Source organism: Lepeophtheirus salmonis, chromosome 3 (assembly GCF_016086655.4).
Source record: "Lepeophtheirus salmonis chromosome 3, UVic_Lsal_1.4, whole genome shotgun sequence".
In the NCBI taxonomy this organism is placed as follows: Eukaryota; Metazoa; Arthropoda; class Copepoda; order Siphonostomatoida; family Caligidae; genus Lepeophtheirus; species Lepeophtheirus salmonis.
Window position 1 is genome coordinate 13,573,118 of NC_052133.2, and position 24,594 is coordinate 13,597,711.

A 24,594-nucleotide genomic window follows, 5' to 3' on the forward strand; every position below is an offset into this window, starting at 1 on the left:
AATATGGGTGTCACACAACAAAATAATGAATATTAAACTGTGTTAGTATAAACAAGTAGGTTTATTGATAAAATTTAATTAGTTTAGTAATAGAAAGTATATTCCCAAATTAAAGTCACATCCCTTGTTTGACCTATATATCCGCCATCAAGCCAGAATTGTGTATTTCAAAATTGATTCTTGATTAAATTTTTATTATTTCAGAATTTAGTGTCAATTGATGACAAAAAATACTTTGAATACTTAAGAATTATTACATTGAAGGCGTAAAAATTGTATTTTAAGTAGTCGAAATTCATCGACAAAATAAAATAATTAAAAACTGATTAATTTTATTTGTAAGGCTATATTGGGGTTAATTTAAGTTTCAAAAGTGAAATAAAAGTTTTTAGTTATAGTTATTATTATTGTATTTATCAAGTCATCCCAGAAGTTTGAAAACAATGTATATAATTGATGGAGATAATACTAAGAAATTTTGAATTGTTCATACATATTTATGTACAGTGTGCAGACATTAAAAATACGGCATATTTGATGAGTTCCCATTCAGCTGTCGTTTGGGCAATAAATTTAATTTTTTTAGTATTGCTTAATGGTAAAACTGTATCAAAAACTATATTAATTTTCCATATTCATAGAAAAATGTGTCGTCTCAATTTAAATTTGGAAATAGCTTAACTTTTGAATATTCACTGAATTTTCCAGGCTCTGATAGTCTGACTGTGGCTATGAAACAGTAGGAAATCGTAAAGTTCATAATTGACAAATATACATAATCCTATTTTGACACTGTAATTCCAGACTTGTGGATCTATATCCTCCAGATTACAATAGGTACAAATGTTATCCTAGTGTGGTTGAAAAGAAGCCAATCCAACCTTTATCTCAAACCAGGGATGATATTTTATCATGATGACAGCTTAAGAAAATATAAAAAACCATATGTTTAGGTAGCAACTATAAAAAAGCCTTTTCCATAATTGCATTATTTTTGTACTCAAATATGCTACACACAAGCTTTTACAATTACAATCCAGTCCCAGATGTGTTAAACAACGTTTGAAAGTAACCGATTATACCTCCTATAAATGATGACAAATATTAATGAAAGTATTTATTAACTGTGTGAAGATTCGGCCGAAAATAAATATTTAAGTTACATTTAGATCCATATTTTGGGTGCAACCCCGGTCTCATACCATGGACCAAATTATATCGTATTCAAATCATACCTTAATTTTTTTGGTCTCACCTCATGGACCGATTCTCATCCAATCCCCTTTATAAAAGTTGTATTTACATAAAACAAATAAGAAATATTTTATAACGTCACTGTACGAATGTTAATAAGTTGGAAATGCACATGACGTCATCCCCATTGATATTTATAATATCAGTGTAGACCCAAAATTTCAAATTTCATAGCACTTTCAAGGCCGATTTTTTTATATTGGATTGGTCTAGGCTGCTTATTTGACGGGCAAAATCAGTTTGTTTCAACAAAAGTTATAACGGTGTAACCCCGGTCTAGGAATTCCAGACTGGAACCCAAATACTAAGCTACACTACTAAGGATTGGATCTTAATAACAATTGCAAGATAGTCTAGGTAGATTAATAATGGCCATTAAATACATCTCAAACTTTATTCGTTCAAAAATTGTGGCAGTTCAAATAGTTTGAGATTCAGGAACATTTTTAAAATCCTCATGCTGTATATGATGTAAAAAAAAATTACTACTTTTCCTTATCTTTAGTTTTGTTTAAGATTGTTTTTGCGTTGACTCACCAAAATTATCCTATCTCATAGGGAATGTATGTTCACTTCTTTTCTCATTCTCAGTCCTTTTTAAAGTGGAATACATGTGTATAACCATATCTAGATATACCTATATATACATAATATATAGGGTGCTTAACTCCGTGAAATTAAACTGTACACATATGGATATAATTTATTTTCTCTGGGTTGACAGAAAGTAACTCTCAAAAAAAGTCGTTAAAATATAACTTAATATATGTATATATATATATTATTTTGATTGTTAGGTATAATACATACCCATTACGTTTACGTTTACGTTTGTTCCTCAATAAATAATAAGAGAAGAAAAAAGGAGTAATTGCAACTCATTATGAGTAAAAAAATGACGTTGCATATTGTTGATAACATTATTATGCAAAGAGTAATTGTTATTGTCCTTCATAAAATGGATGTTACTTTCAAAGACGGGCTGGCACCGAGGGGTGTAAAGGACTATCCCTTCTCTTCATTAAAAATATTGTAGTGGCAAATTAAGAAAAAAAAGGAAAAAAAGAAAACTTTAACTTTTTAAAAAACAATATTTACGTTTTTTAAAATATAGAACCCAATTTTTCTTAAATAAGTAGCAAAATTCGTAAATATGTAATATAGGGGTGTGGTATAAATATTTACCTACCCAGCATATTAAATTTAAGCCAATTTGGAATTGATGGATCTCCTTATTTGGTTACTACGTCATTGAAAGTGAAGCAACTCCCGATTCTACAAGTTTCGATGAATAAAAAGAAATTGAAAGATTGTGACGCACTTTTTTAACACTTTGTTACTTTTTTGGTGAGATTTGAAATCCTTTTTTTTTAAACGTGAGAAAATTCTGATACCCTTACTATTTTATCACCCTTCAACCAAAAACTAGAAGATACAAAGTTGAAAATACTCTAACTATTCATCAATAATGGTGTTTCATAACACCATTCATAATAATCAATTAAATGAGTTTTTAGGGAATAATAAGTTTTCATGATCACATACTCAGGAAAGATTGATATAAATTAAGGATACTCAAAAACAATCCCATTTTTTTTTCTACGGAACAAAAGTTCATTTATTGAAGTTGGTATTATATATATAAGTTTAATTTTATAATGTTATTGAGACTATAAATAGGCAAGTCGAACGTCAAATGTAGTTTAGGAATACTCCTGATCTATATTAAATCAAGATACGTAGAGACAAGGTAAATCGATAATCATTTTGATAACCACACTTGGAAGATCTGACGAAAAAAAGATGAATACTTAGTACTCGATAAAAAATATATATACCTATTTTCTTTAAATTGGAAAAATTGACATATGTCTTGGTTAAATTGTTACATTTTTTTTTCTCATGAAAACGATGTCTCTGTTATACCTAGGTACTGTGTATCTTTCATTAAATATTTTCTTTAATTTTATTGATAAGGAAATTAATAATTTAACAAAATTAATGGATGTTTAGGTATATAACCTAAAATAAGATTAATTTTAGTTATTAATCTTATTTGTTCGATAATATTGTTAAAATATATTATCTTGGTAGAGATGATCATAAAAGTTTTTTTAATATTTTGACAATACACTTGCATAAAAGCTGTAAAACTATATCATGAATATGTATGTTAAAGTATTTTTCATAAAAACATAGTGTATTTACATTTTTGGAAAAAAAAAATAATAATAATAATAAATACGAAAAACCTGAATGTGCTATTTCTTTGGTAAATAGATTTGTTTATTAATTTGAATTCTTTCTCTCTCCCCTTCAAAATAAATATTTAAATTTCTATTTATCTTTAGTATATCATAAATACGGATTCACAACTAACAAAGGATAATCTTGGACACATAATTAACGTAATAAAACTGGAAAGTTTAAACTAAATTGTAAATTATTAGCTGAACAATTGCAAAAGATTGTAATAATACTATAAATGTGCATTAAATTTTCTTTTACAAAATAAAAAAATCATCATTTTTATTTTTCACTTTATTTTTTTAAATAAATAATTACAATATTTACAATTATTATTTTACAACGTCAAACGAATTACTTTAAAAAAAAGTTTGACTTTGATTGATTTTTTTAATTTAACTTTAAATTTTCTTATAGAATGTTTAATAAATATCCAATGAAAGGTTGTGTGAAAATGATTCTATATTAAATATAATCGAGTTAATTATATTACTAATGGTAAGAAATAATAAACATTTTAGGCAGTATTTGTTTCAAAATTAAATATAAATATGTCTTGCTTACATCTAATAAAAAATACTAATCAAATACATTGGATATGAAACATATTTAAATTGTTGTTCATCTTCCTGCCTTTAGAATATTAATTACTTATTACAATTAATCAAATTTGTTTTTTGTTTCATTTTTTTTGCAAAAAAAAGAAACCAATTAGCATCACTAAACATTTCCAAATGCAATTCAAATTCGTTGTTGGAGTAGATAAATAGTTAGAGATCTTAAAACATTCTTTGAAACATCGATAATTAATTCCAGAATTTGTTAATAACTCAGAAACTAATGAAGTACTGTCCCTGACATATTGGTGTTAGGGAAATGTATGATAAATTATGAATAAACACAGAAGATTGAGCAGAAATATATACAACTATTTGTATCTGGGGTGATTAAATCCCAAGGGAAGTATTGGAAGGCTAAAATATATATCATGATTAAAAAACAATATCAACAATAAAAGGTAGCGTATATGATAAAAAAATATGCTTAATTTATAAAAAAAAACGACCTTAAGATAATATTTCTTGACAGGGTACTATGTTTATCTATAATAAAAAATATCATCATATTAGACAAGAATTTGTATATATACCTAAATATATATTTTTTTAAAGACACTAGAGGCATTTTTACACACAATCAATGCATACTTTTTAATAGATGTTTACCTAGATAGGTATAAGTAGATATATATTCCTCATAGAGTCTCTTTAAACTAAAAAATACTTATAAGTTATGAGAGCAGAAATCAACTTGCCTCTTTTGCAATTATTTCAAAAAGATTTTGCTTCATATCTATCCTTTTGCAAAAACATCAACCTAAAAAACGTGTTTAAAATATGACACGTTTCATTTATAATATATTTATACTTATATATTAGGAGGTATCAGGTTAACTAAAGAATCAGCTATCGTGGATGTTGGCATCTCAAAAGTTGCCACTTGTACATAGAAAGCATTCCATCAAAATGAATTTGCCTGTTCTCATAATTGTATATAATATAATTTATATAAAAATTGAAAGTATATATTATTTTAAATGTATAATAATGAATTATTAATATTTTGTACACAAACTTTTGACTTACCACGCTAACTCCAATATCCCATATGTATTATGTCGTTAGTCGTCGACTCCCTTGTCTAACTTGATAAGGCATGGCAATTTCAAAATGTATTCTTTTTGATAAATAAACAAACTAATAAGTTATACTTAGAATTGAGTAGTATGCAATAAAAGAAAGAGCACGAGGTAAATGCAGGAGGAAGACATAAGGTAGCCTTAAATTAAGACACTTGTTAATGTCAACGGCCTTTTATTCGATTTTGTGGGGAGAAAATGAATTACTGTCACAAAGAGGAACATTTAAAATAGCATTAGTGCAAGGAAAATATGTTATTTAATACATATATATTAATTTGATTATGCATTTTTTAAGCAATTTACACCAAAGATTTGGCAGTAATGCATACTTTTTGCGGTTCAAAACCTGGTCGACTGTGAAGACCTTTATGTCTGAGTAGATTTTCACTGTAGACAGATGACTTTCCAAGTAATTAAGAACTTCTATGCATAAAAAAATGCCTCCATGCATTTATTTTGTCAGCGAGGATATGTCTTGGAGTCCGGACAAAATCTTAAGGCGAAGGTCATCGTGAACTGCCCTCCTGAACTCGTCAGCCAAGCGGTGCATTGATGCTGTTGGATCTTCCTTGATTTTAGCTACCAGGGACTTGAGAAATGTTTTATCTCGGGTCAACCCATTTCCTCCCTTCCTTTTGACTTCTTTCCCATTCTCCTTGGCCACCCTGATGTTCATGACGCCGACAATGTCTGAAATCCTTTTTTGATCTACATTGGCGTCGATAAGATCCGAAAACCTTTCCCTTTTTGATTCCTGTTCACTCATTTTTTCCCATTTTGATTGCAAAAAAAACACACACATTTATCAGAACATTGCTTGAGGTGTCCACTGAAACCTTAATTAGCGAAAAAAAATAATGTTAATGACTTGGAAAATTTCCTTGTTTGCACTCTGTACTCTGTTTCAAAAAGGACAGGAATACAATTTATTTTTGATCCCTCGTTTAATATGGATATAAATTTAATATTTTAATTAATAAATTTTGGCTATCATAGCCATATGAAAAATTAATTTTAATGCAAGGATTTATATTTACGAATAGCAACTTTTGAAATCTCTAAACCTGTGACAGTTCATTTTTTGGCTCTCGTGATACCCCATATTATACATTGTTAATACTCATAAATTAAATCCTATTATAGCCTTGGAAGATGAAGGTGAGAGATACTTAATTTAAAACAGTTCATTCCCCGTTAAATAATTTCCTATCGCATTTAATAATAACTTATATTGTACTTCATACATGTAGAGCCAAGCAGGTACATTATATTGAATCCAAAAGTGATAAATGACGGTTATAAAAATGCCTTTTTACTTCTTCTTCTTAAATACTTATTTAAAGTTCAATTAAGTATGTGTAGATATAGAGGTATATATTTCTATATATATACGTACTTATTCGAACATTCATATCTCATATACCTATGTATATAGATATTAGTTTTAAAAACTAAGTCTGAGACTGATTTTTTTTTTTTTTTTGGTTCGGATCAGTATTAATTTATTAGAAGCGATATTTCTTTAGAGCAATCTGCAATAATTCAATGATATATTTTATCTTCTTAGTATTCAAATAATAGAATTATATGTATCAAAATATCCCAAAAATGTTTAAGTCTAATTCAAAAGGGAATAAAATTTTTTTTTTTAAATGATGTGAGTAATAAAAAATTGATCCGAGCCTCATCAGGATCGCAAAAACAAACTCGATGTTTTTTAATTTAATTACTTCATATTTTTGTAAAATTGGCTATTTTCTGGAAGCCTTACTTTTGAATAGAACAATATTCTCGATTCGAGCTAGACTTTTGAGTAAATAGAGGAATACTTTTCTTTATTATAAAATATTGAGTAAAGTATTCGAAACGGCAGATAAAAAGAAATTAGTTAATTAATGTTGCATTTAGGATAAAAAGATCATAATTATATCTAGTGGTAAATAATTGTCAGGCCGAAATGGATTAATTTATTTTATCTAACTATTTAGACTGATATTTCGGGTCCGACTGCTCAGACTGCTGTAAGAAATTTAATTTTTCTCCACTACGCTTATTTACGAGTTGCACAAGAATGATTTATGGAACACATATAATTTTAACTGACTCTATTGAAGGTTTGTATTTACAATTTTTTTTTAAACCATATGATGTCATAAACTCTCCATCAATAGAATCAGTTTTGACCAAATTTAAATAAATTCGATCCAGATTGAATTTTTTTTGGGACGTGACCAGGCCAAATGTCTGTATTACAAGTTTTGGACTGAGCCTAACACTAATAGATATTTGAATACTTAAGAAATAAATGAAGGTGATATAATTTATAAATTCACGAAGATGCAGTTTTTTATGGGAATTTATGTGCCAAATATAATGATTATTATCGTTTTATATCTTTTTGTCTTATTAGCAAAAATAGTGATTATTTGATCAATGTTAAAATAAAATATTTATTTTTATGACATGGGTTATAAATGATATGATGAAGAAGAAAAAAAGGAGGCCTGCAAAGGTTTAAAGTATTAAGTATTTTACAAGTGTTATTGGTGCTTTGATTAAAATCACTTTTATTATATATATTAAGTTATCATCCAAATATAACCTTTTATAAAGTGAACAAATGAAGATGTACAATAATGTATGTAGTTGATATAACAAAAGATTTGAATTTTGTATACATTCTAAACTTTGAATCTGTAATTTATTGGTTCTCAGACAGTAAAATGTGCTCCTTTTGAAGGATAAGTGGAGGCACCCTTTGAGTAGAGTTATTTATAACAAGACTTAAAATGTGTTGGGAGTGTAAATTGCGTTTTTTATTTTCCAAAACTGTTATGATTAGTATTTAATTCATGAAGAGAAAACATATTATTAGAAAGTGCTAGTGTATGTGCTAATGAAAGACAGAGAGAAAAATTTAGGACTAGATGGGGTTATGGTGCTTTTTTTTATTAAGGGTCACTTCGAAGTAACTTCAGCCTATGTTCTTGTGTTTTATTTGAGTATAAATATCATTGATAAATGTTTTTGGATTCATTATTATTTTAACTTTTTTTATCCTTTTTCCTAGCGTGCAATGCATTTAGTGCACCCTGATGTATTTCATAACCATATTTTGTAAGAAATAATAATGTAGTTGTATTAATTTGCAGGTGTGTACATATATCCTCGAACATGTTTTACGAGTACAATGTAAATAGTACTCCCTGATGTATATTATATCAATTATTATAAATATTGTTGATAAAAGAAATAACAATTTAGTCGTATTAATAAACAGGTAGAAATAGTCATGTAGTATCAAAAATATAGCTTTGTGTATGTTTGTTTATGATTTTGCTTTTTATGTAAATCATAATTAGTGCTTCAAATCCATTATACATTTTATGTCCACCCCATTTTTTATTTTGATTGTGTGAAGATTTTTTTCCCTCACCTGTTTTCGTTATAGGGAACTTCTGTTTCTATTACATTCAATTATATTCAAAGTGGTATTGAATATTCGTGTATGATCATAAACAACGAAGATTAATCTTGAGGATTTGTTGCAGAGTTATAATAGTAAGTTTTTGTCCCACTCAAAATGGAATTAAAAATCAACATTGGAGTAAATCTTTTTCTTTGTCACAGCTGACAGTAAATAATGTAACGAAATGTTATCACACCAAAATTGTTCATCTCTGAGTTATTCTTAAATTGTTACGTTTACCATATCATTTTTTAAAAATAATTGCAGGTGACATGATTTCACCTCCCCCTTTTATCAAATTTGTAATATTTTGGTAAATAACAGCCGCTATTTCAAAAAAACATCAATTTAAAGCTTCCTACCCCAGGTCAGGGTACTCCTGCTTTATAAACCCAAAACTGTGTCAGTGTAGATTTGGGAAACTTCAAATGGAGGCCACAGCCAGATGACACTTCTAAGAGTTCTTCCTGATCAGTGATGGGTTAGCTTGCTTCTGTTTGCCTCAGACAAGAGAAATGGGTCTCTGACCCAGTCCAGTTGTGCAAATTTCTTCTCAAATTCAGGAATGTCAGAAAAGAAATTTATAATTAAATCGGTCAAATTTCCCACTATGATTTACTTGAATTGAACTCTGTTCACATACGCATAAGCGAGAAAAGAATCCATATGAGGAAAGTAAGTGAAATTTCTCAGGCCACATGCCCCTCCCCGTAGCTTTGCTTTCTTCAGAAAGTCTCTTACCTTGTCATACAGGTTTAAAATACTGGTGTCCTTGCCATGCAGAGATATATTCAGTTCTTTCAATTTGCTAAATATATCTGCCAGGTAGCAATGCATTGCCAGCCAGTCTGTGTCCTGGAATAAGGTGGCATGGGAGGATTTGTATTTGGTCAGAAAAGGGGTTACTTCGGGTCGTAAATCCAACAGCTGGTTGAGTATTTTTCCTCGAGATAGCCAGCTAGTAGTAGCTCTGTGTGTTCAGCTCCATATATCCACAAAGGAGGCGAAAAACACATTCATTCAGTGGCTTCTACTTGATAAAGTTGATGACTTTAAAAGTTTTATTTAAGACGTTCTGTACCTCACAGCTCATTTTCTAAGACGCCAATGCCTCCCTGTATATCCCACAGTAAGTCCACTTCACGTAGAGATCTTCCTCTTAAATGCACGCAATGAGTTCTTTCGTATGGCCCGTTGTTGACGCTGTTGCGTCCGTGTAGATGTTGCAGCAGGATTTCCAGGTGAGACGTTTTATCAGAAATAATTATAAATAACATATAAAATATCCTCTCCTGTTGTTCTCCCATCGACAGTTTTGCAGAAAAGTATGTACTCATAAATGTCACCAGTAACGACATATCTGACAAAAGCAACAAGTTGTATGTTTCCACTCACATCTGTAGACTCATCCAGCTGGAGGGAAAAAGAGTTGCTTAGTTTTGCTACAACTGGATCGACAATATATGTTCCCATCCTTTCTACTTGGCAGCAAACAGAGTCATTTGGCAGAGGTATAGTCTTGAATTTTTCCGCGGCATTTTTGTAGAGCAATGTCACAACCAGCAGAACATCAAAAGGAATTAGCAGGTCTTCACCTCTAGTAAACCGTTTCTCCGCTTTAGTAATTAGCAAAGAGGCATCCAGGGCTTTGGCTGATATTGTGGAGGCTTTCCGAATTGTGTCTTGAGATGACCTGAACTCTGACAGCTTTCTTTTGAAAAACTCTGGTTCTCTACCAACATGAGATGGATGTTTTGTCTTGAAATGACGCAGGACATAAGTTGGCTTCATTCCACTGTTAGCCAACTTCTCCCCGTAGGAAAAACACAACGACATGGGAGGACAAGAGCTTGTGAACGTGAATTCCATTAGGAGGTATTCTTCCCAATACTGACGAAATTTTTGTGGAGACTATTTTTTATTTTCTTGCTCACCTATTCCTTTGTGTTCTCAGCACCGCTGCTGCACTTGAACCAGGACTCCATTGGGATACCAGGCTGGGTCTAACTATCTTGTGTATTTTTTTTAAATGAAACTGAATTGGCCACTGAATATAAAATTCAGATTAATTATATTATGCTTGTTAACAAATTTTTGAGAATGACTAAACTGTAATTTGGTAGCAATAACACTTATGTTGTCTGGGTTACAATATTTTTTCCCCCATATCTCTATTTCTGTGCATCGGTGATTCCCCTCTCTCTCTCTCTATGGTCCTGTATCCAGGTGTCAGAAAAGCTCGCCTATGGTAAATGTGTATTTGGAAAGTTTGCTCTCGGATTACCTCCACTGAGAAAATTCGTTCAAACATGTTAGTCACTTCATTAATAAATGAGATTATTATTTACATTAAATAATATCCACTGGCATCGAGTAATCCCAGGAAAAACTTTCTCAATACAAATTTTCCGTAAGCGAGCTTTCCTAGATCCCACCATCCTCACTCTTTCCTTTTCTTTCATAATAATAAAACAATGCTTCATTTAGCTTGCAGCGGGAGCACCCTCCGCTAGTAATAAATATAATTAAAGTACACAAAAGTAGCATATGATATTATTTATAAATGGAGCCCTCATTTGAGAACCACTCATAAAGAAGATAACTCCTAAACAAATCTTTTCAACAAATTACCTTCTGTTTTCAAGTGCACAAGCACTCCTAATTACACAGTATACTCATTAATATCGAAATAATGCTGATAATTTTTAACAACTTTATAAAATAAATATTATTTAGAGAGTGGCAACAACAAAAAAAACTTGCTCGCAAAGAAATGCTAAGGATTTACAGTCCTATAAATGAATTCCTCTTTTATTTTATTTTTGAATATGACGCACTTGGCGTTAGATACAAGCACTTTTTTTTTGCATCGTTATTTTGAATATGAAGTTGTAACACTCAAAAATGAGATACTGTGAAACATCCAAACAAATTTTGTTTTATAAATATAGGTCACTTTACTCATCGTATTGTTTGATAAAAATGAAAATCGATCATATAATTTTCAATGTACTTTCTGTCCAATTAATAAACCTACAAACTAAAAATGTATTTATTAAAATGATACAAATATGTATTCGTGATTTTTAACAATGTTAAATCAAGAGTCGTTTGATTTATATTTAAATTTGTATATATTATTATAACAAATCTTATCAAGGCTTATTATATTATCGCTACCAACACAGACATAGCTAACCCAACTAAGCTCCCAATTCAACCTTTATATCGTCATTAGATGATAAATTATGTACTTGAGTTTTATAATCCTTTAATGTGCAAAATGCAATTTAGTGTGACTATTATATACACAGCTATACGCCCATCATTTATAAAAAATATCATAAAAACCATTTGTAGGTATTCGCTAATAATACCAATATATTAGAATTTTAATTTTAATATATGTATATTATACACATGCATATATTTTTTATTACATGTTAATTTAATAATAATGGGATTTTTTTTTTAAATTAGAAACTGTGTTGTTGCATTATTTGCCTAGGATTGAAATGATTAAAATGACATACATACATGCTCATACATTTAAATATACAAAAATGTAGTTAATAGCAAAGTAAATTAGAAATACCTATAAAAAATATTGTATAAATATTATATTGTTAACAAATTTTAATATAATTTGAAAAATCATACCTATTTGTGTAGATATTAATTATAATTTGTTCACAAGATTTAAACAATCTATTAAATAAGAATTAGATCACGTTTTTAGATTTTGTATGAACAAAAGTCGTTAAGGGTAACAAAATTTAATTTTCCTAAAAACAAACTTCCTCTACTCCGCCCCCCACCCCCACCAAAAAAAAAAAAAATTATAGGTCGTAATTATATAATCAGTTGTCCCCAATCAAGTCAAATTCTTAGATTTTTTTTGTAATTGAATATTGTTTTTTTTTATAATCTTAGTTAGGAAGTGCATTATTAATTAAGAGTATTTTTTTAACTATAAAAATTATAAAATATTACAATTAGATTTATTTAATGTAAAGGTATAAAATAAGTAAATAAATATGTATATATTAAAAAAATAATAATAATTAAGATTATAAAAATGATATGTACCTAAGTTATAAATATATATTTTTAAGTAATAACTATAACCATTAAAAACTCTGAACTGCAATACACAAAAAAAAATAGCTTCTGCAGCAGTAGAAAGTATATCAAGGATGAAACATAATCTTCCAGGAATTGTAACTGGGGACGTGGGAGTATGGTATTTTAAATAATCTTCTGCCCTTTAAACATATAAATAAATAATTTCGATATTTTATTTATTAAATAGTAGGGTCAAATAACAGGAATTTTCTTGGAGTAATTAGATGTGGCTGAATGACAAATTTTCCTTTCATAATATAGAAAATAAATTCCCAAGAAATTATTTGTATAAGCCTATTTTTTAAATGAGCACACTTACACGTAATTATGCAAATACTTAGATCAATTCTTATGTGGGTTGTCTTCCAGAAGGAATGAATAATAATAAAAGGTTATAGAATAAATGAGGAATGTCTTTTATCTCTAGAGCGTTCACTAACAAAAAACCTACAACAAACTAGTGATTCCTGTATGGTAAATACAAAACGCCTGCAAGAGTTAATTCATTTTTACATACCACCGTTAATATTATTTTTTAAATCTTAACATACTGTTATATTATAAAGGCATTTTTTTTATATGACATAGAGATTAGTTTGAACAATAGTCAATGCATGTGCCTTTTATCAACAAGAGTCAAGTTGAATATTTATATTTTATTATCAGAGTATGTACATCCTTTTCAATAGGTAATCCCTTACAAAATAATTCAGTGCATGATTGTACCCTAATCCAATTGTCTCCTTTATTAGCTTTTCCTCCGGTCCGTTACTTCCGTATTTAGGTTCCGTTCATGAGACACTACAGTTATATATTTCTTGTTGGACTCGGAGTAGAATTGAGTTTGTTACTTTTTTTGGTACATTGCGTTTTTATCTTAGAGGGGCGGGGGAGTACATAGGGGATTTTTTCACTGTTTCTTTTATCCTAGTACCGTCTTTAACATATGTCACAAGATTGGCCCATGTTGCAAAGCACAAAACCCAATAAAAAAAGATCAATTGAAGGAACAAAATAAAACTACGACCCTAGTTTAATAATTTGACAAACTTCTGAACTTTTTAGTTGGGCAGAGTTGAATATTCGTTATTGCATCACGATTCATATTTACGTGTCATTAAAATGTGTGATAAGACTCAAATCAGATTTAACGACTCAAAATTCAAATGGGGTTCAAAGTGATGAGATGCTAATGTAAAAAGATTCGATACTTAAGTCAGAACTGTAAAAAATGATTCGTGCTCAGCTTTCATAGGTATGTCATGTGACCGTTCAAAAAGTAAAACACATCATTTTTAACCGAATAGAACCATATGACCAAACTTTTTTCTTCTCCGATCCACAACACTCTTTACTCATCTTGCATGCTTACCAATATATTAATTATTCAACGTAAACAAAACATAATGTAATTAATTATAATCTATTAGAAAAAAAAGCACATTGCAAAAATGGGTAAAAAACTCATTCATATCCTGAATGAATAGATATTTAAATCAACTAAATTAATTAATCCAAAAGATTTATTACTGCTTTCTTTGTTACTAACTAAGAAATATTATCTTTGTGCATTTTTTCTTCATCTTAAAATATAATTTGTAGAAATAGTTGTAAGTTTAGTTTGGTGTAAAAAAAAATTGAATAATGAATTATTCAACAAATTGGTCCATAAAAATAGTTGACGAAATTTATTTTGAAAGATTTGGAAAGCGCCTTTAAGAGATTTGAACTTGAGCTTATAATTTGAAGAATGTTGGCTTCACTTACCAAAGTGTTGAAGAACCGAGTTAGACTTAACATTAGTGGCTTGAAAAGTTTTTTTGGATTGGAATCCCTTTAACTTGAGAAAATTTGCGTGAAAATGCATTAAAGTCTCAAAAACCCTGATCCCCATATTGACACAGCTATTTTTGAGTATGTTCAAATTGGTGTTCTACTTCAAAAGTAGTTTGTTTATAATTTACGATCCCCTTTAACTTTTTATCAAGTAAAGCTTTAAAACATTTATTTAGTTTTAATCTGAAGCTAAAATTTTCTTAATCTGTAATAAATTTCAAACATAGAATTTTTTCTCCTTTTTTAGTTATATATTTGTAGTGTCATATAATCTACCGGAACAACCAACCATGCATAAAGTAATATCACGCAGCTTACATTGCTCCAAAATATTACTCAGATTAATTTGAGTAAGATATTCAAGATAATTTAAAACATGATTTTACAAATAATATGAGTATATAATTTGGGAAATGGACTTGATTCGAAACTTTTATAGAATTAGTTGAATTTGTGCAATATTGCATCAATATTTTACTTGGAATTGAGTTTCAAAGACTGAATACTACACTTAGACGTGATATGAAATACTCGATTTGGAGTAACTAAATAGAAGAAGTCATATCTTGTGTCCATATAGTGAAGACTTTGGCTTGTGGGCAAAGACTTGAGACTCGACTTGGACTTAGAGGAAAGAACTTCTTACCACCTACGCTGAGCAGTAACTTTGTCCATGGACTACTTAATATCTCAATAAAATATTCTCTTTTAAAATCTTGCAACCCATTATTACGAGCTAACTGTATTAATTTCATAATAATTTTATTTTATTTTGAACTAGTTATAAATAAATATATATTTTACTTCTTAGACATGAAATATGCGTATATTAAAAGAGAAAAATACCGTTTCTAGGACTAAAAACAGAAGTAACAATTAAACAAAACTAATCTAAGGTCAATTTGATCATGCATTTTAATCTTTTTCCCCTAATATCCAATATATATACCCCAAGGGATGGTTCTGAGTAAACTTAAGCATATTACTATATCCAAGTTGTAGTATCTCCTTTAAATAAATAAGATATTTGCATTTTAGCTACGCAGTGCCATTTTGATTATATTTTAAGCTTTTGAAAGGTGTTTTGATTGCAAAAAGTTATTTCAGTTACGGCTATTTCCTCCTCCCTTTCAAAAAAGGTATTAGGATCTCCTATAAAGAAAAAGGCTTTTGTGCACTATAACTGCACACATAAAACAACTTTATCACTTAATTCCTGAGAAATTTGACATAAATCTTAATAAAAAAAAATCAATTAATGGAAAAGAATGAATGAAATAGATTTAATGGAGCTTATTGACATCCTCTTAACAAATAAAGTAAGTCAAAAATGTTATTCAGTTTATATGTTAGGGGGGTTTGTTTTCCAACTTTTTTTAAACTTGAATCACGGGAAGTTCGAAAAAGCTGTGATACGGTAAGAAAATAAATTATGCAAAATTGCATTTCCCTACAATGTCATCTTTAAGTAGCACATCTTGTTGAAAGTTTAAAAGGAGACAAGAGTTCTTTATTTTGTCCGTTAAGGTGTAAAATAACGCATTAATCATTATTTTGCATTTATTAGTTATGATTTAAATATTATTAAATTATTCTAAACTGTAAAAAAAATGTTTAAAGTTTTTTTCTAAAGCTAAACTATGGAGCAAAAAGAGAGAATAAATAAGAAAAATTTGATGTTTTCTTTCCAAAAATGTACAAAGATGATACATGAATTCTGATATTTTCTAACTTTTTTATCTAATTTTATCTTCCTCTTTATAGGTTAAATAAATGTCTATCAAAATTATTTCATACAGAATAACTAAAAATGTCGTCTAAGTATGTATATTGACTAACTATAAAGTATTGCATTTTTCCATAAATTTATCGAGATGTGCAAACCTAAAGATGACCTCGTACAATAATTAAATTTGGCATAAGTTATTTTTATACCATATCACAACTTTATTGTACTAGCCATTATCAAAATTTGAAATAAGGTAAATAACAAACCTCTCCAATCAACATGCTCATATATAACTAGAACAAACAGTTTTTATTCTTCAAACGTAGACATAAATTAGTTATTTATAAGTAGACTAATAAATCAAAGATGCATGTGTTTTTTTTAAATATTTGATGTTTTGAACAGCACATTTCTTACTATTCTCTTTGGAGAAAATTCTTTCACAGATCGGCCTTGTTTTTTTAATGTGCTTATAAATCAAATATTTAACTTTTTCTTTTTTTAAGTATTGAAATATTATTTATGGCTTGACTGCCTTTAAATAATAGTATTATAAATACAAAAAATTATGTATGAATTAATTTATTTAGGACATTAATTGCCAGATATATATGATTATAACTTACACAATGATGATTTGTGCAATTTAATATTCATTACTAGATACATACAGATTACATGCAGTAATTGATTAAATTACTCCACTTTGTCAATTGTATCTTATTAAAATTTGTGCATGTTCACCCCTGATAATTAAATAGATTAAGTCTGTGTTTTTGACGTGTTTTTTTAATGAATAAACTCTGCAATACACAGAAAAATAATTTATTCGGGTAAGATAAATATTTAAGACATGATTTTAATTTTTTAAATTTTCATTTCCACATTTTTCCGTGGTACACCAAACAGTCAATGGCACCAGAGCTTGTCTCTCTCAATTATAAATTGGTTTTGGGTGCCTTCTTCATTCCATTTAATATTTTGTGGAATAATATTTTTATAATTTTTATTTGCTTCATAATCCCAAATTCCTATTTGCATATTTATTTTAATTGAATATAACACTAAAAAAACTAAAAACAAGTCGAAATTGAAAGAGTTTTTCTAAAGTCAATTTTGTTTACTAGTGTACATATTTACCAATAGAATATATATTATATGTATTTTTAAGAAACAAGTACACAGCTTTCTGAATTAGTTTAAAAATAGGAGCATGTTGTGATACAAATACTTATCTGCCATGGATAATACTTCTAACATAAGGTTTATTTGTTTTTTACTTGAAGATCTTGATATTTACTAAAGTAAACCACAGTGTAAAAATTAATTAAAGCAGCATTATATAGGGATATAGCTACTGATTAAACAAATTGTCATATAATAATGTGTCTATCATTTCTTAACTAGTTATGAATAGGCTGTTTAAGCTATAGTCCAATGCCATACTCATACAAAAAATAATGAATATGTTTTTCAGGTACATATCTAATATGTATCTAATTAAAACACAATTCAAGTAATCACATATTTGTGGAAACAACGTGATGTAATTATTTCAGATTATTCTGTACAAATGAACAACGTCTGATAAATGGCTATCCTTAATAATACTTTGATTATGTCTTAATTGTAATATGTGACAATTTAAGATCTCATTACAATGGTTTAATTAGAGTCCTATGGATTATTATGTCCCTTCATTCAGTGTATTCCAATATAATATATCCATTGATTACTTATGGGAATGTATGTCTAGGGCGTTTAATTGTTAGGATTTGTATTAATTGTGTATTTATAGAAGAAAAAAAACCCTTTCAGAAAATAATTGGTTATATCAACATAGTATTAATATGCGCAGTGATGTTAATCGTGTGTATTCTTATGTTTGCCCGTTTTTGTTTTTTTAAATTAATTAAATTTAATGTGAAGAATGATTTTTGTTTCCTTATACTTCTTAGAAGTGAACTTCCTTTCCTACTAGATTCAATAATATTTTTAAAAAAACTTGATTAAACATACGTGTGTGATCACTAAAGATGGCAGTAACCTTGAGGATTTGTCGCAGAATAATAAATGTAAGTCCTTGATTGACTCAGAGTAAAATTGAGGATTGACGTCGGATTAATTCTGAATTTTTTTAATATATTAGGTTTAGATTTGACTGCTAAAAATCTTCTCCAAATGAAACAACAAGCAGTATTGCATATATAACTCCATGTAGAGTAATTCACCTATAAAACTACATGTTAGTATAAACTTATGAATTGAACTTATGATTTATTTTTCAATTTTATAATAATTTTATAGATCCTATCATGGATTACTCAATATCAGTGTTGAGTATTCCACAATCATGCTGATTATAAATATTGATACAAATGGCAAATCAGTTCATGGATTTAAACTTTCTTATTTTTGCTGGGATTTTGAACTTTTATCTTTCTAAATTGAACAACCAATTCTGATTTTTTTTATTTTGTACTACTACAAAGTATTTAATCATAAAAAAGTTTTTTTTTGTATGTTATGAAGAAAAAATTAAATGGCCTGATTTACGGAACTTTGAAAATATATAGCAAGATGTAAGACAAGACATAATAACAAAACTTATGATATTTAAAAAAGAAAAGAAAAAAACAGCGTTAAAGAACATTGGAAAACTTAATACTATTTCGAATGCATGATATTTTCCTACAGATAACAGCTCATTTTCAAATATAATTCAAGCCTAATCTTTCACTCAATCAACTCCATTTTTTGTTGTTACACGATTTATATCTAATTTTGTTTTCAGACCTGATTAATTTGAAATGTCATCTTCTCCCAAAAACTTTTGCGCCCTTCCTTCTATTTCATTACTTTTCCATTTATTCCTCAACTAAAACATTGACATTATATTAGTCAATTGCTTTATTTTCACTTCTGTATTCTACTGGTGGTATAGCATTTTTTCTTTTGATATGTATTTTTATTTCTCCATTTGTTCATTTAGTTTCTGTTTTATAATCATCATATTTAAAAGGAAGATAGTAAATTACTTTTTTTAAGAGTTATCAATGGATTTACATATATATAGAATAATAATTGTATATAAACAGTCAACATAGATTTTAATAAAATTTTGTATTTTTTACAAGGTATCATTTAAACTGGTATTGCTAATGTCTATTTATTCAGGATTTCCATGTTTGATGTTGGAAATTTATGCAAAGTTTTTATTTTATTAACATAGAGCTGTTGACCAGATAATTTATCGGAGTGGTAACTAGGAAACGCGCAAGTTGAAGGCATATTTTAAATCCAGGTAGAACTATCACTTTCTGTTGAAGTTATACATTTACTTTTAAATAATTGGCTATAAAAAAATAAAATTTATAATCTCTCTATTATAATAAATAGAGAGGTTGCGCGATTTTAAGAATAATTAATTTGTCCAGATTTAAAGTAATCCGTGGAAATATGGTAAATAATTTATTTTATTTCGTAAAAAAATATTTAATTATAAATTATAATTATTTATGATTATTTAACAAACACAAAATTACATTATCTTGTTTGAATCTTTACCATTGTAGTACTATAAATAAATGAAATAATAACACAACAAAGCAACTTAAATGGAATATGTGCTAGTCACTTCTTCGCTGCCAACTAATTATCATTTGACAATCCAGATTATTCATAATAAAATATATTCATTGATTGTAGATCAAGCATAATATCATTACAAATAATTAATCATGGAGAATTGATTGGCACTTCTTCCATTCAAATTCTTTCGTTTTTGTGTATTATTTTATTTATTTAAAGTACTACATTAGTCAAGAATGGAAATGTACGCTACTATTTTGTGTTTATATACTAATCATTGATTAATATAATTACAATAAAATAGGTTTCTGCAATATAGCACTAATTAATTCACCTATATGGCATATATCGTCTATGAAAAATAGCAATTTATTTTACAATCATTTTAAATACAATTAAAAATATATTAATATAATTCAAATAAAATAGGTTTCTGCAAAATAGCACTAATTAATTCACCTAATTGACATATATAGTCTATGAAAAATACCTATTTATTTTACAATCATTTTAAATACAATTAAAAATACAATCGTTTATATAAATATCATTTTTTGGTAAATGTCTCAAATAGTCCATTGGCAGAAAATTTTTCGCCCAATAGTTCGATACCGAACTTTTTTATGTGTGCAACTTTAAAACAATAACAAACTTTCCTGACAAAAAAATACCGTATGAATCATTAATTTATTACAAGTTAAAAACTGAATGAAACTTTTATAATTTTTTTAAGCTAGCGCCCATATAACTTTGATCATGATTAACGTTCTTACAACAACACCATACATAAATTTTACTCCCTCATCTTATGGAGAACACAGTAGTTGTAATATATCCACACATTTAAACATAAAAACTCTGGGAGGAGAAAGTGAAAAAAAAAAAAAATCTTTATTTATTCTTCAATTAATCATAAGCATTTATGTTTAATAATATATTATACGTACCTACACCTTCATAAATATATTTATTATGTATCTATTCCTTATTTAAAACTCTAAGAAAAGAAAGAGAGGCTTTAACCTTCCCTTTATTTTTCCATAAAATATTACTTTGTATGGTTTATACATATAATATTTATTCATGTACAGTGTGCGTAACCGAAATCTGAACAGGCTTGAATGCTTAAATATGGAGAGTAAGGAGTAAAGTAAAAAATTTGAAATTTCTACAGAGGTTTTATGATTTTTAGGAAGAAAATTTACTAGTAACTTCTTTAATATTTTGTTCAGATTTAAATCATGGAACAAACAAAGCGAAACAACATCCTGAATGTTCCTAGGCAATGGACTAATAGCCTAGGAACATTGCAAGCTACATGGGATACTCCTGCACCTTTTTCATGCAATTAGGGCCAGTTTTAAGGAATCTGGATCAAATAAAAGGCTTGAAGTCCAAAGCTTTGCTAAAGTCAAATTTATGTTGTTGTTTTTTTTCCTGTCCAAATGGACATCATCATCGCCAGATCTGAATCCATTGGATCCATATGAAGTGTTTTGGAGAGGGGACCCCGTCGAACCTCCCACGGGAAAGTGGATGACCCGAAGGCTTCCATCATTGCAGCCTACGACAAAATGAAGGAGGCCAAAATCAAGAAAACTTGCTTTGTCCTTTAGCGATCCGTTTGGAGGCTGTTGTGACAGCTATTGGGAATCATAAGCTATAAATTATAAGTTAATTATATGATGATTTGATTTTGAGTTTACATTGCCTATTTTTCTGGAGATAAATGATCAAATATTGTTGTACTAACATTTGTTAAGATTTCAGTTACACACACTGTATATTAGAATAATGGAAAAGTTTAAATAAATTACATAATAATAAAAAAAATAGAAAAGTTAAATAGCGTTTGAAGTAATTTATAGTAGAGAAACTGCTATATAAAAATTATTAGACTTGAACAATAAAAAGGGAAATGGTTCATTATATAAATGAAGAAAAGAACAGGTGATTTTTTTTTCTTTTTTTAAAGATAGTCACCAAATTGCTCAAATTGTAGAAAAAAAAATTAAAACCACCCACATAGATATCGTGAATAGAGTATTTTTACTCACGTTACAGATTGCTTAATATACAAACAGTGATACAATGTTGAAGGCATAATAGTTCATCTCATGTTAGTGAACTATGATAATATACACTACAATATAAATAAAAATGCAAATTTTATTTCTCTTCTAAAATGGCAAGCGCACTCCCGTTCCTTGTTCAAAACAACCCTATATTCAATACAAGTACTAAATCGTTTTATTTTTTAATTTTAAAGTCGTTTAATTAAATTTGTAGATTTCTTTATAAAAATAGACTAAGGACTATTCCATTGTCTTTCGCTGTTATCTTTGGTATGCTTAAGCAAGGAATACCAGAAACTCCATTATGAGATAATATTTTGCAAATTCAAAATCCTTGTCACCTCCACAATTTTCTTTATCGATGGAGCCATGTTAAATTTTTATTACTTTTTTGGGCACGTAAACGTATGACAATTGATTTTACCAGGAAAACCTTGCACTTTTATATTTCATACATTACTGTTGGATTATACTATAATATTCCTCATCCCTTTTCAAATGATTTTTCAATATTCTTAGGGGCAAAATCTTAATCATATACACGATAATATATATTAAATAAATATATATAAAGAAGGTTACTTCAAAAAAAAAAAAGTCAAAGGGTGAAATAGCTGATTCACATTAGACAAAGACAAAAATATGTTTTTGATTAAGCATAGTATACAATGTATACTTAGACAAAAAAGAAAAAAATATCTTTGTCTGAATTTTTTTTTTGGATATTATAAGGAAAGGTTGCGTGATTTTTTTGATAAAAACATGTAATGTATCATAATTAAGTCATTAAATTTGTTATGTTGTATAATTTGAGGCTATATCTCGATTAAACAAAATGATCTATTCGTAAAGATTCCTAGATGTTATAATTAAAAAGTTATTTAAAAAAAAACATATTTATCATTCAATGTAAATAGCTTGATATTAATATTTTTATAATATATATAATTTGGACCATGATTCAAAAGGATTTATTGGTTCCAATTGATTTATATTCAACTTTAAATTTTTCAAAAGAAAGACAAAATCCAAAATTACAAGACATTTTTCAAATTTGATGGAATCCTTCTGTTAATTTGGGAAGGACTCTTACATTTTTGTTTGAATTAATTGAAATATTGGCTGGGAAATATTTAGGATATATTGTTTTCACATCCAAATAAAGTTACTAAATTAAAGATATTAACTTGTTGTGTAAAATGTTTGTGGATGATGCTAATCTTAGAAAAAAATATATATATGAAAAATAAAGACTAACAATGTATGTAATTTCTAAATAAATTTATAAAAAATTAACTTCCTCATACAACAATAAAAATAAGAGATTTTGTACCACGCAATATTTTGAATAAAAAAATAAAACATAAAGATACATCATCACTGCATAACTGTAAACCTCAAAACCAAATAAAATTAAAATGTAAGATATATTTATTTATGATATATAGTTGAAATAAGTATATAAATATTGAAAATACAATAATTAAGATGTTTTGTAATAATATAATGTTGGCATGTAGCTGTCGTCAGTACTTCGATATTTGAATAAATTATAAAAATATCTTTGTCTTAATATTTAAATGGTAAATAAGTGAAGGATGCAAATTAGTTATTGATGTATAATATATATATATATATAATTTATCCTAGACAGTATAAATACATGATAACTATATTATGTTGAATAAAAAATAACAAAAGAATAATTACAGAAAAAAAAGTTATTTTTCCTTATTAAAATTGGGTGAAAATTATAAATTATTTTTTTAAAGTTTATCCAAAAATTGGAGCAAAATTGGAATTAGATTTTAACCCATTCTTCCTAAAATAATTAACGTCATATGTCACATGTTGTCACAACTAAAAAGATGCTGATTTTGTTAAAAGAATGATTTAATTTATACAGCAAGTGAATCAGATATTTGCATATGAATATCAAAAATGTAAATACTGTATATTGAATCAGTTTGACAATAAGTTAGATCAATTTTGTATTTTTCAATCTCTAAGGTTTAGATAGGTGCCAAAAAAATGGATCAATTAACATTTCCAACATATGACAGTAATTACTTTATTTCTAATCAAATTTTTTGTATTAAAATTTAATATCGAATCAAAACTATTTTACACTCAATAATGTGACATATGGACACTTAACAAATATTTTATATATGGATATAGATAGATAATTACTTTACTGACTTAAATTTGAATAATTTAATATTAATATAATATTAGTCCCCAATATTTGGTACTGAATTTCTAACAAAATAAGGCAAATTAAAATAATTCGAATATTTGAATAAAATATACAAAAAATATATTTAAGTTATATTCACAATATAGACTGCGTAATTGAGCCACTTAAATTATCAATAAATTCAGTTTTTTACAAAATAATAACATATTTTTCTGCTTTGGCCAATTTGTAGGCATTTTTTCTCAAATTTGTAAAATTATCTATAAGTTTTCAAAAGAGGAATCTTGTTTTTGTTAAAATTAATTTTTTTATAATACATTTTAATATCATATTGAGTTTAATAATACTGATGAATATGTTTATGAG

General features: G+C 27.8%; 1 protein-coding gene across 1 annotated transcript; it reads right to left on the bottom strand.

The window, feature by feature from the left end:
- Nucleotides 1-9,926: 9,926 nt before the first annotated feature.
- Nucleotides 9,927-10,541, bottom strand: LOC121114107 (SCAN domain-containing protein 3-like). Its single transcript, XM_040707962.1, has one exon. It carries the CDS (start codon nucleotides 10,539-10,541, stop codon nucleotides 9,927-9,929), a length of 615 nt encoding a protein of 204 aa, XP_040563896.1.
- Between the last annotated feature and the right edge of the window lie 14,053 nt (nucleotides 10,542-24,594).